We start from the raw sequence: 13,241 nt of genomic DNA on the forward strand, positions 1-13,241 counted from the left end.
ATCATAGTGAGCAACTGGAATAAAACGAGGCTATTTTCTCACCTGTAAACCTGGGCTGCCTGTCTGTTGTTTCTTGAATCCTCCCTTCTTCTGCTTGAGCTGCTGGAAACACAAGCTACCATTATTGCCTGGAGGACCCCAAACAATACCTGTCATTCTTCTGACTCCATACCCTCCCACATTTCACAAATATAAACCAGGACACATGTGGTGAAATAACATCAGAGGTCAAGATGCAAGAGTTATTAATAAGGATAAGCACACAAGCTAGACTGCAACAGTTTGATTTTACCTGAGCCTAATGGGAAGACAAAATTCCACCCCGTCATTTCATCTCCACCCTGCTGAGTTAACTGAGAGCAAATTACTCTTGCACTTTGAACTCAGTCTGCATAAACTGAACTAAAGTGAAGTCAAAGGAGGAAAGTGGGAGGACAAGAGAGAAACTGGACATTTTAAAAGCAAAAAAAAAAAAAAAAAAATTGGGACAACACTAATCCAGACTGCCACTGCCAAATTGGGACAGTTGGAAGATATGTGACACACCCACACCAATATTAGTGATAGCAGCTTCCGCAGAAGGAGACATTTAAACTGGGACAATAGCATAGGGGTCAATTCCCCCAACACCGCAAATTTTAGAGGTCCCACAGCTGCTTTTTGATAGAGGTGAAGGGGAAATTACAATTGCAGAAGTGACTGTCTGCTGCCAAAGGGTAACAGAAATAGAGAGAGTTGCTAAAATAAAGGTTAAAAAAAACCTTGTTGTTTATTTGGGCAAATCACATTCTCTCAACGTCAGAGGAAGACAAAGGCAAACTCACTCTGAACAAATCTCGCCAAGAAAATCCTGTGATAGGTTCACCTTAGGATTGTCCTAAGTTGGAATGACTTGAAAGCACAAAGCAACAAAACAATAAATTGTTTGTTCTGTGCCTTCCTTGTCTCATGTTGTTGTTGTGTGCCTTCAAGTCATTTTTTACTCAGGGCAACCCTAAGGAGAACCTACCACAGGGGTTTCTGGGGCTGAAAGTGTGTGACTTGTCCAAGATCACCGTGGGTTTCCATGGTCAGAGAGGACTCCAATCCTGGTCCCTAGAGTCACTGTCCAGTGCTCAAACCATTATACTACACTGACTCTGCTTGTCTCATAGACTGATATAATCAGGCTTGCCTTTGTTTCTTCCCAAACCTCTGCCTTCGTTTCTACCTAGAGGTAGCAGACATCATCCTTTCTCTCTCTGCCAAATATGTATTTCATGTGAAATATATAAATATTATTTTTTTGTGTTCAGGATGGAACCATGATTTTCAGGCATGCACAGTCACACCAAAAAAGCATATGTGTGAAACATTCAATAATGATATATTAACAATACATGAACTGATATATGCGGAATGCAATTGCATTTCTCTTTCATTTTTATATTGTCAGTCTCGCACTATTGTGTGACTTTGTGAAAATATTGATCCCTATAGCACTATGTTTCCATTAGCTTCCAATAGCACGATTGTTGTGGAATTGGCCCTGTGTGATAATCTCCTTAGAAATTCTACCCTCGCAACCATTCCCTGTGGATAGAATTTTATGCTAATTAGCTTTCTGGCTATTTCACCAAATATTAACTCCAAGAACCCCTAGGAGTCCTAAAGTCAAAACTTATTAATTGTATTGTAAAGAGGACCCAAGAATTTCAGAGAGAAAGTGATTCTATTTTAGAGCATTGTCACATTAACTACACAACAGAAGTATGCAAGAAATTTCTTACCAGAATTTGATTTTTTCTTGTCTTCCTCACTCTTTGTAAAACCTATAAATATATCATACCTATTACAAACTCAAACACAGAGATCAGAATAAGATATTTCTTCCATTCAAGTCTATATACCCCCACTTCTTATTCCTTTCATAGAATTATAGAAGAGCCGGAAGAGGCCCCAAGAGCCATCCAATTCAACCCCGTCATTGAGGAAGATACAATAAAAGCAGTCCCCACAGATAGCCATTCAGCCTCTGTTTAAAAACCTCCAAGATGTTTTTTTGCATGGTACTATTAGACATTTTTTCCCATAAAAAATCTGGCAGTACTCATCTACATGTGAAAAAGATCCCAAACATTAACTGAGAAGTAAGTTCCATTCACCATTAAAGTGTGCCTGGGTTTCTTGCCTCCACTTGAACTCTTATGGCTGTAATCTAGGTACTCTTGGGATTTGCTGTTTGTTAAGATACTTGAGCTCTCTGACTGAGAATTCTATGCATTTTTCCTAAACTGCAAATCTATAGGCTGTTGCCATGGTAGTTAAAGTGGAACCATAGCAGTGTAACTGTGTAATGTGAAAGGGCTCTCAATTCCTTCTTGCTTCTGTTTTTTAAAACTGAATTATTTGCTTCCTGTTCAGTAATGTGCCCGTTGTGTTTGTGTACTGTTCTTAATTATTCAGTTACAGTTCCCTGCTGGAGGCAAGTGGATTTAAATTGTTCTGGTTTCCACTTCAAAGCCAGAACAATTTATCATTATTTTATTTTATGTTTTTGCTTACAGTTTCAAATGTGTAACAAGATTATTAGGGGCAACTGAGGAATATGACAGGAATGGGATGATCAAAGTGAACAGGAAACAAGCTTGTTGTTGTTGTATGTCCCTTAAGGCCAACTCCAACTTATGATTCTAACACAGGTTTTCTTGGCAACCTCCTTGGTAAGGAGGTTTTCCATTGCCATTCTCTTTGGCTGTCACTTACTCACGGTCACCCAGTGGGTTTCAATTAGTGGGCAGCAATTTGAACCCTACTCTCCCAGTTCTGCTACAACACTTAAACCACTAAACCACATTGGCTTCTTACATTAGCTCTCCAGACTGTTCAATAGCCACTTCAAATAAAGGAGTACATAGGGACTGCTGGTTAATTTTATCCCTTAAAAGTTTACATGGCATTTTGACAGTGCACACTGGACAGACTTACACTGCAGTTGCATTTTAGGATGAAAATACCCACAAAACAGGTCTAGAACAAAACATCAGCAACAATTACCCAAAAAGGCCAACATAGGAAATATTGGAATGCAGTGGTTTAGCCATGATGTTGTCTGGATGCTCCATAATGATGGTGTGAAATAAAAGATGGGAATTCCCACGAGGTGACCTTGGGTAAATCACACTCTCTCAGCCTCAGAGGGAAGCAAACGCAAACCCCTTCTGAACAAATCTTGCCAAGAAAATCCTGTAATATGTTTGTCTGAGGGTTGCTATGGGTTGGAAATGACTTTAAGGCATGCAACAACAGGGTTATATCAAGTACAATCAGCCCTCCACATTGGCGGCTTTGACTTTTGCGGATTTGATTATTCATGGATTAGATTATTATGTTCTCTCTAGGAAACTCTAGGTCCTCCAGCTTGACTTTATGAGCAACATATGCAGAAATCACAGGACCTAGAGATTTCTAGAAAGAGGACTTCTCTAGGCATTTGTAGGTCCTCCAGCGCAATTCTATGGTCAGCTTCCGGCATATCAAATGCCTAGAGAAGTGTTATTTCAGGTAACATAAATAGTGTTGTTGGTTTTTTATTTGCAGTTTTTCCACTTTCACAGGGTTTTTCTGCCTCTAACCCCAATGAATGTGAAGGGCACACTGTACACAGTCTGCAGGCCAGTGCATGAAGAACATGCGTGCACACACAGCATTCAATAGCAAATATTCATGTCAATCTAATTCAGCTCAAATTTATTTAAATTCAATGGCTTCCCTCAACCACTCCTAGAAACTGGAGTTTTGTGAGATGGCGAGGATGCCTTGTTAGAAATCCCAAGGTGACATTAAAGAACCACCTTCACCCCCAGAGGTCCCTGTGAACAGGGACTGCTAAGCCAGTTTAAGCTTCTAGTATTCATAGCTTGTGGCCTAAATACCATAAAGTCACCAGATCTTGTGTGATCTTGGAAGCTGAGTAGGGTCAGCCTGGTTACTACTTGGATAGAATCATAGAGTTGGAAGAGACCTCACGGGCCATCCAGTCCAACCCCCTGCCATGCAGGAAATCCAAATCAAAGCATCCCCAACAGATGGCCATCCAGCCTCTGCTTAAAGACCTCCAAGGAAGGAGACTCCACTACACTCTGAGGAAAGAGTGTGTTCCACTGTCGAACAGCCCTTACTGTCAGGAAGTTCTTCCTAATGTTGAGGTGGAATCTCTTTTCCTGTAGCTTGCATCCATTGTTCCGGGTCCTGTTCTCTGGAGCAGCAGAAAACAAGCTTGCTCCCTCCTCAATATGTCATCCTTTCAAATATTTAAACAGGGCTATCATATGATCACCTCTTAACCTTCTCTTCTCCAAGCTAAACATCCCCAGCTCCCTGAGTCGTTCCTTATAGGGCAAGGTTTCCAGACCTTTCACCATTTTAGTCGCCCTCCTCTGGACACGCTCCAGTTTCTCAATGTCCTTTTTGAATTGTGGTGCCCAGAACTGGACGCAATATTCCAGGTGGGGCCTGACCAGGAATGATAGACTTTAAACGAATACCAGGTACTGTAGGCTATATTTCAGAGAAAGGAACTGGCAAAACCATCACTGATTACTTATTGCCTCAGAAAACCCTATGAAGTTCATAAGCCAACAAGCGACTTGAAGGCATGTACACAGATTCATGCCTCCTCTTCTGGTTTAGTATGGCATAGCTTGTGGCACTGACATAAAACTCTAAGCTGCCTTGAGTTGTCTACTGTGAGAAAGCTAGGATATACATTAAATAAATGAACAAACAAATAAAAATAAACATTTAAGGCCCCAGCTCCCTGTAGACACAAATTTGAAATGAAGCTTGTGGTATGTATGAAAGCTAATTTCCATTTTCTACTCACATACGTAGCAGAGATAGAAAGGGAGAACTGGGAAGCAGAGGACTGCAAGAAGTATCTTCTGAGTGCGAGATAAACCTTCATGAAAAGCCATTCCTCCTCTGGATGTGTGGCTAAAAGGAATAGCAGTAAATCAACTGATTGTTTATATCCTCATTTGGCACGTAGGTAGATAGAAAGACAATTTATTAAAGTTCTATATTTACATTACATTTAATGAGAGAAAAGGATAATTTAAATGAATAAATTATATACTCATTTTCTCCTTGGATTTATCTGGAGAAGCTTGCTGTGCATTTCTGAGGTCTGGTTCACAGTTGTTCAGAGCAAGTCATTTAACATGGTGGCCCCCACTATATGGAATGCTTTTAGCATGTTCCAACTTTATACTTATTTTAAGATTCATGTTAAAGATTTAGGCTATTGCCACACTGCAAAATTATTGTAGTTTGACATAACTTTAACTGTCATGGCTCCATCTCATGGAATCCTGGGATTTGTAGCTTGTTGTGGCACCAGAGATCTCTGACAGAGAAGGCTAACTATCTCCCAAAGCTACAACGCCTAGAATTCCAAAGCATTGAACTTTGGAAATTAATGTTGTGTTAAACTGCATTAATTCTGCAGTGTGGCAGCAGCTTAACTTGATTTTGCCATTTTATATAAGGGACACCATTTTACACTACGCTATTATATTTAATAGTACTTGAGCCTCCATGGATTTTCATATCCATGGGGGAGTGGGGGGCTGGACTCAAACCCCAGTGGATACCGAGGGCCCACTGTACATTCAGCGATATATGGGAATTTAGCAAACACAAAGTGTTCAGCAGCTTTTTGTCTAGCCATTTCCACATGTAACTCATGGAAGGATTCATTTAGAAAGATATAAACTAGAGATAGATCTGCTTTGCTCTAGCAGCCCATGATTATAAGAACACTCTTTGTGTTATTGTGTTATTCTTTGTGATTGTCTGAAAAATCCCCTCCACCAGGGTATGCTTCTGATGCTTGCTAACTAACTCTCCTGGGCTTCCACGTCTACAAAGATCTCTATTACTACAACCAAAGCACTTCACAGGCTCAAATTCTTTTCTTTCATTTAGCAAACACTGCTCCTATGAAATACTCAAACAAACGAAGAAGGTGGCATTGGTTACCTTTTTATTTTGTGCACGTAGTGACCGAGCAGGTGCTGTCCAGGTGACTGTTCCCTTTGGATAAAAAGGGGGCCCAAGTGAGAAAATAGATCTCCGAGACACCTTAAAGGAATAGAGAAGTGCTTTATTTCCTTGTTGGGAATTGGCTGAACTGAACTTTGTCTCTATAACAATGTACATGCAAGCAATAGTATTATTTATAGAGGCTGCAGAGGGAGAACTTATTTATGTAGCCAGGTGTGTCAGTGACTAAGTTATATCTGAAGGAAATACTTTTATAGGATAAACTGAGGCATTTCATGGCTTCAGAGAGCAATACTGTAGATTCTCCTCATGTAGCATTTGTAAAAAGAGAAATACTATTAATTAATTATTTTTTAAAAATATTTTTTTAAGAAAAGAGAGCCAGCATGATGTAGTGGTTTGAACACTGGACTAAGGCTCTGCAGACCAGGGTTCAAATCCCTGCTTAGCCATGGAAGCCCACTGGGGCTTGACCTTGGGCAAATCACACTCTCTCAGCCTCAGAGGAAGACAAAAGCAACCCCCTTGGAATAAACCTAGCCAAAGAAAACCTGATACGGTCACCATATAGAATCATAAGAATTGGAAGGGGCCTCTTGGGGTATCAAGCTCAATGCAGGATCTCCAGCTAGAGCATCACCAGCAGGTAGCTGTCTAGCCTCTTTCTGAAGATATCCAGAGAAGACCCAACCACTTCTCTTGGCCATTGGTTCCATTGCTGAACCATCCTCACTTTCAAGACATTCTTTCTAATATTCAGTTGAAATCTTCCTTCCAGTGACTTAAAACGATTACACCTAGTTCTACTCTCTGAGACAGCAGAGAACAGGCCAGCACCTTCCTCTTTGCAGCAACCCTTAAGGTATTTAAAGAGTGTGATCATGTCATCCCCTCTGTCTTCTCTTCATCAAGCTGAATATGCCCAACCTCTACTTGTTTTGTTATCATCCTCATTGCCCTTCTCTGAACTCACTTCCAACTTGTCTATATTCTTTTTAAAATGAGGCATCCAGAAGTGAACATAGTACTCTAGATGAGGCGTGACCAACACAGAATATAAGGGGAAAGAGGCTAATACTCCCATTGACTTGCAAACTATGCTTCTATTAATGCAGGCTAAGATAGCGTTTGCCTTCTTTGCTGCAGCATCATATTGCTGGGTGGATGGCCATCTGTCGGGGATGGTTTGAATGAGATTTCCTGCATGGCAGAATGGGTGGCCCTTGCAGTCTCTTCCAACTCTATGATTCTACGATTCTAAGTCTATAGTCAACAATAATCCCATGAGTGTTTACACATGTTGTACTGCTGAGCCAAGTATCCCCCATTCTATATCTGTGCAATTGTTTTTTGTGGCCTAAATGTAGAATGTTGCATTTGTCTCTGTTGAATTTATTATATTAATTTTAGCCCAGTTTTCCTGTTTATCAAAACTACAAATTCTATTCCTAGCTTCTAACGTGTTTGCTGCCTCTTCCAGGTACGTATCATCCACAAATCTGATAAAGTTTCCTTCCATCTAAATCATTAATAATAATAAAAAAAGATTGAGAAGCACTGGCTTCAGGAAAGAACCCAGTGCATTTCCTCCCTCTTCTTAAAGCACCCTTGTTGCAATAAAATTTGGTATCTTCAAATCTAGGAAACATATTCAGGGTAACCCTGTTGACCATGCAGTAAAATGCAACAAAATTCAAAATCCACAAAAGAATGATACCTTTATTGGCCAGCCAAAATGCACAAAATACAAAATGAAAGCTTTTGAAGCTTCACTGGTTTCTTCATCTGGTGAAATATGTTTTTTAAAAAAAACATACAAGAGAAGACAAATGACTATGTTAGAGTCAAAGGCCTACATTTGGAATTAGATGTTGTTTCTGTTGTAGTTCAGTTGCTCTGGAGGGATCTCAATGTAGGCAAAGGCCACTCTCCTTCTTGGGCATGTGAGGACTGGTGACAAAGGGCTATAAAAGGCATGTACAGTAACAATATTTGGCTGGGGATTTGGGGAACTGTAGTGTGTTGGAAATTAAAGGCATGAAACCCACTGGGTGACCTTGGGACCTTGTTCTCAGCCTCAGGGGAAGGCAATGGCAAAGCTCTTCTGAACAAATACAGTGCTACCTCGGGTTATGAAATTAATTCGTTCCGCGGCGCCGTTCGTAACCCGATAAATTTCGCAACCCGAAAAGGCGCTGGAAAGCCGCTGGAAAGCCGCTAGCCGCGCTTCCGATTTGAATTTCGCGCCGAAACGCGCCGAAATTAATTTCGTAACCCGAAAAATCTTTCGTTACCCGGAACAGTTTTTTTAAATCTAACTTTTTCGTACCCCGGAAATTTCGTAACGCGGTCAATTCGTATCCCGGGGTACCACTGTACCAAGAAAACCCCAAGATAGGTTCACCTTAGGGTCACCATAAGTCAGAAGTGACTTAAAGGCACACAACACACACACAGAGTTTAAAAAATCAAATGCAGAGAGAAAGAACTAAGAAACTCTGAGAACTGAGATGCATCAAATGCTGGTATCTATGTAGATTTGTACTTTTTAAAAGAGATGGTTGTTGTTGCTGTTGTTGTATGCCTTCAAGTTGTTTCTGACTTATAGCTAACCAAAGGCGATGTTCTCACAGGGGTTTCAGGTGCTGAGAGTGTGTGACCAGCCAAGGGTTTCCATGGGCAAATGGGGAATGGATCCTGATTTCCAGAGTCATAGTCCAACACTCAAACCACTATACCACTGAGGCTTAGTGCCCCAGTATTGAAGGTACAAATAGATGCCACGCTATCATAGAGACTGTCCAGAGAACAATCAAAATAACCAGGGCATTCCAAGAGAATTGTATTTCACTGTGGTACTTGTTTAAGGAATCTTACAAAACCATCCTACTGTGGTGCTTGAGATTTTGTTTTGTTTTAGCACAGTGCCAATTTTCTCCTAGCCTGAACTGCAAGCAGATAGATCTGAACAAGGCACAAGTTATTTTTCACAAAATGAAGTTTTTAAAGTTTTCCTACCAAGTTCCTACTTCCTCACCACAGCTAGAGGCAGCCTGTTCATTAGTAGTGATGGGAGTTCCACTCCAATAATATCTAGGTGGTCCTCATCTCTAGACACCATTATGCTTCTTACAAAGTCAGTTGTAAGGAGCCCTTGTGGCGCAATGGTTAAATGCCACTAATGCAGCCATTCACTCAGTCATAAGGTTGTGAGTTCGATACCAGCCAACCTGGCATCCTTCATAGGTCAGTAAAATGAGTACCCAGTTTGTTGGGGGCAATTAGCTTACATGTTGTAAACTGCTTAGAGACTAAGTGGTATAGAAATGGAGCTGCTATTGCTATTGCTGTACAGTTCTGCAGGTTAGCTGGCCACCTGTGTGGATGGTTGGGCCAGGACCCCAGGCCTTGATTCAGAGCCCTTCAAGACTGGCATGGAATGTCAGGTTTAGAGTGGCTTCAGATCAGAATCACAGATGAGTCTGGATTCAGACAAGTGACCACCTTCTATTCTGAGATGTATTTGCACAATGTAATGCTGTGGGACATGTTTCCTTTAGCATCTGTGACTCAGATCTAGTCTGAATATACAGCTGAACAAAGTGACAAAATACTGACTTAGTAAAGTAGATTACAATGTTTCAGGCTACAGTTAGGAAGTGCCACTTATGACTCCTGGCTGTGCTGGTCTATGACTGTAATAAAGATTCTATAGTATGACTCCTGGAAGTTAAAAAAAAATCCTACAGTTAGAAAGTTAACACATCAGGAAAAATACAGTTGGCCCTCCTTATCCATGGATTTTTATACATGGATTCAAGCATCCACAGCTTGAAAATATTCAAAAAAAGTATAAATTTCAAGTATCAAACCTTGATTTTCCCATTTTATATAAGGGACACCATTTTGCTATGCCATTATATTTAATGGGACTTTTGCTATTCACGGGGGTTCCTGGAACCAAACCCCAGCAGATGATAACAAGGGTCCACTGTATATCATTTTATTCCTTGTTATGGTAGATTTTTTTTTAAGAGGTGGAATTAATACAGTTGTTTTCCACTTGCAAAATTTTGCCATTTCATTCTGCTTTGTGTTATTAAATAAAACTGTAGTGGGATGGAACCAGAGGCATTTGTCAGCTGAGAGTCAGAAATGAGATTTGTCCCACCACAAAGAAGCTTATGGGCAACCGCTTGTCCAATCCACAATCTTCCATCTGCTTACACAACACCTGAAAAGGGTGTGTGATCTTGTTGTTTGTAGTGGTTGTTGTGTGCATCCAAGTAATTTCTGACATATGGCAACCCTACCACAGGGTTTTCTTGGTAATATTTCTTCCTCTCCAGCAGAGAGAATGTGACTTGCCTAAGGTCACCCAATGCGTTTCCATGGCTGAGCAGGGATTCAAACCCAGAGTCATAGTTCATCACTGAAACCACTACACCACACTAGCTCTGTGTGATCCTGTCTCTTAAATCTACATCGCCACCAGCAACTTTTAGAAGGCCAAATCAGAACTAAGCAACACAACATTTTTCATTCCCAACAGGCTGAGCGAAGAATTGGTCTTACCAGTGCAAGAGTATAAGGGGCAATGGGAGACTGAACAGCTGTGCTTGGGTTAGACTGAACTGCATTCCCTAGTGAGAGAAGAAGAAAGCTTTAAGCTCAGGATGTGCATGAGGAACACCACTAACTGCTGACTCTGTCTTGGTAAGAAGAAACTTACCAGCATTAGGGCAGAAAAAAGAGCCATGAAGGAGAATTTGTTGGTGGAAGCTCTGAGACATCAATTACCTCCAGAGAAATTGAGTGGCAGTGACCTCTGGGAAACTGACTCTGCTTGGCAAGACTAAAGAAGGAAGACCAAACTGAAAACCAACAGATGATAACAAGCACACTCCAGGTTTACAGCTTATAGAAATTCCCACTTGTGTCACAAATGAAACAGCTGATTATATATTATTATAGACTTATCCTCCAGCAAACATACACAAACCTCTTCCCTCAGAAAATCAGGAACCAGAGCATCCTTAGCAGGATTCTAAGGATGCATTTGCACTGCAGAAATAATGCAGTTTGACAATACTTTAACTATCATGGCTCAATGCTATGGAATCCTGGGATTTGTAGTCTGTTGTGGCCCCAGAGCTCTCTGACAAAGAAGGCTAAATATCTCACAAAACTGTAAATCCCAGTTTTGTCAAACTACATTGATTTTGCAGTGGATATGCAGCCTAATTTTATTTTCCATCTCTTGGACAGGCAGCCAGTTGGCCCTAAATTTAAGGTACATCCATGAAGGAGTCAATTACAAAAATGGAATACAGTGCCATCTGTGAGCTGCAATCTTACGATCCTCACAAGGTTGAGAGTGATAGGAAAACCTGGAGCTGAAGATGTAGTGCAAGGGTGCACAACCTTTATGGTCCTCAGTACTACATATCATGCTGATGTATAGAATAGGGACCAGGAGTGTATGCACGCATGCACTCCCACACACAGCACAGCATATGTTGCCCTTCTCTTCTTGCTAGCAACATTGGGGGGATAGCAATTTATATCAGGTCTATGAAGTGTGGGGATGAGAGTGGAGATCCTAAATGATCCTGAGACAGTGGAAGTGGTGGTATCAGAACCAGGAATAAATCAGCTGGGGGGTGGGGGAGATGAATGACATTACCACATGAGCCCTATTCTCACAGTAATTGTGTCTTTTTAAAGAAAAAAAAACCCTGAAATATACGGGTTTTATAGTAGCCATTATCATACCTCTCCACAATCACACAACTGGGGCTGCTGTTGCCATCACACTCCCTTCCACTCTCCTTTAACCCTACCTCTCTGCCTTATGTCCTACCCAGTATGCCTTTCAGTATTTTTATTTTATTTTTATGTTCAGTTTTTCCACACCATTCCAGAGTTCTGCTAGTGTGATTTAAGGGTTTTAAAACAACAACAAGAAATAGAAAAATAAATAAATAAAGGCTATCAGTCTGCTTGTGAACAGCAATTAGAGCTGGGAAAAAAGCACCTTTGGCAATACTTTTGGCTAGGGGGGAACAGGGGGAGAGGAAGAGACACTGACACCATGTCACTGACAATAGCACAGTTGCCCCAGCAGTGTTATTTTCCAACCAAGGCTAGCACAATTGGTCAGTGACAGGTTTCTCCTGTCAATAAAAAGGGATGCCCTAATCATGCTTTGGTGACACAGCAACTATAGGTCAGAGGCACTGTTGTGCGATAAGTATTCCCAAAGGTGTTTTCCCCAGCTCTAATCAAGGTTTAAAAGCCACATGTAGTAATCTCCTGAATGGAGTGGGTCACAGCACCCATGGGGAGCCACAGCTAAGGCCTTGAGAGACCACATGTGACTTGCGGGACACTGTGCACCCCAATACAAAGAGAGGCTAACTCTCAGAGATCTGCCTTCAGATGCTCCTTCTCCAAATTGCTTAAGTGCTTTCCATCATACGTCAACTTTTATGACCTCAGAGACAAAAAGGGGCAGGTTGGAAGTCATATCATGGAGGAGGTGATCAGCACTGGAATGTGGAATTGTACACCATCCATGGGTTCACCATCCATCACTACACTGCCTACCCTCCAGCCCAAATGGTGCAATCTCAACTGGGCTTTGCATGAGCTGATTCCTCAGCCTCTGGTTCCTCACACTCCCACCAGTACAGTTGTTTTCCCAATGAATCCATAAAGAGGAAATCTCCACCTGCTTTCCAAGAGTGGACAAGCAAGTCTTGCAGGAACCTGGTGTATGAAGAGCAGGAGGGGGGGCACATTCTTAACATCCTCACCAACAGAAGATGCCATACCACATGTTCTGTACAATAATTTGAATTAAATATGAGAACATCACCCAACATAAGGTCTTAGTACATTGCAATCATATTAACTGAGGATTTTTTAAAAAAAAAAAGGTCCGTAGCCCATGTATCTTAGATACCATTAAATAAAAAAGAATGTTTAAGAACAGATATGGAAAAGACAGGAATCCTTGCAAAAGATGGAAGAAGGGTCCAGAGAAGAGAGCTCCAATGACACCCACCAAACAATTTGATATAGAGTTCTGACTTACAAGATTCGAAATTTTTTCTCTGTTCTATCTTATTATTCTTATTATCTGGGCAGTTTCCAGGGGAATGCTATCTCTTAGCAATTGTAAGGTGAATGTG

General features: G+C 41.1%; 1 protein-coding gene across 3 annotated transcripts in view; it reads right to left on the reverse strand.

The window, feature by feature from the left end:
- The window catches only part of LOC149321208 (kyphoscoliosis peptidase-like), a 30,357-nt gene extending 17,144 nt beyond the window's left edge, over nucleotides 1-13,213 (reverse strand). Inside the window, exons 1-6 of one of the 3 annotated variants that reach the window (XM_089517299.1) lie at nucleotides 13,145-13,204; nucleotides 10,621-10,688; nucleotides 6,022-6,123; nucleotides 4,865-4,974; nucleotides 1,770-1,811; nucleotides 43-102 (exon numbers count right to left, since the gene is read on the reverse strand). In XM_089517299.1, the coding sequence (XP_089373425.1) occupies nucleotides 43-102; nucleotides 1,770-1,811; nucleotides 4,865-4,974; nucleotides 6,022-6,123; nucleotides 10,621-10,685 (379 nt within the window). In that variant the 5' untranslated portion in view covers nucleotides 10,686-10,688; nucleotides 13,145-13,204. Of the gene's footprint in view, nucleotides 1-42; nucleotides 103-1,769; nucleotides 1,812-4,864; nucleotides 4,975-6,021; nucleotides 6,124-10,620; nucleotides 10,689-12,778; nucleotides 12,907-13,144 lie in introns of those variants that run through there. The other 2 variants (XM_089517309.1, XM_089517289.1) reach the window with 2 other exon arrangements.
- Nucleotides 13,214-13,241: the final 28 nt, after the last annotated feature.

Source organism: Sceloporus occidentalis, unplaced genomic scaffold (assembly GCF_023333645.1).
Source record: "Sceloporus occidentalis isolate IW3139 unplaced genomic scaffold, rSceOcc1.0.p SCAF_1, whole genome shotgun sequence".
Taxonomy (NCBI): Eukaryota; Metazoa; Chordata; class Lepidosauria; order Squamata; family Phrynosomatidae; genus Sceloporus; species Sceloporus occidentalis.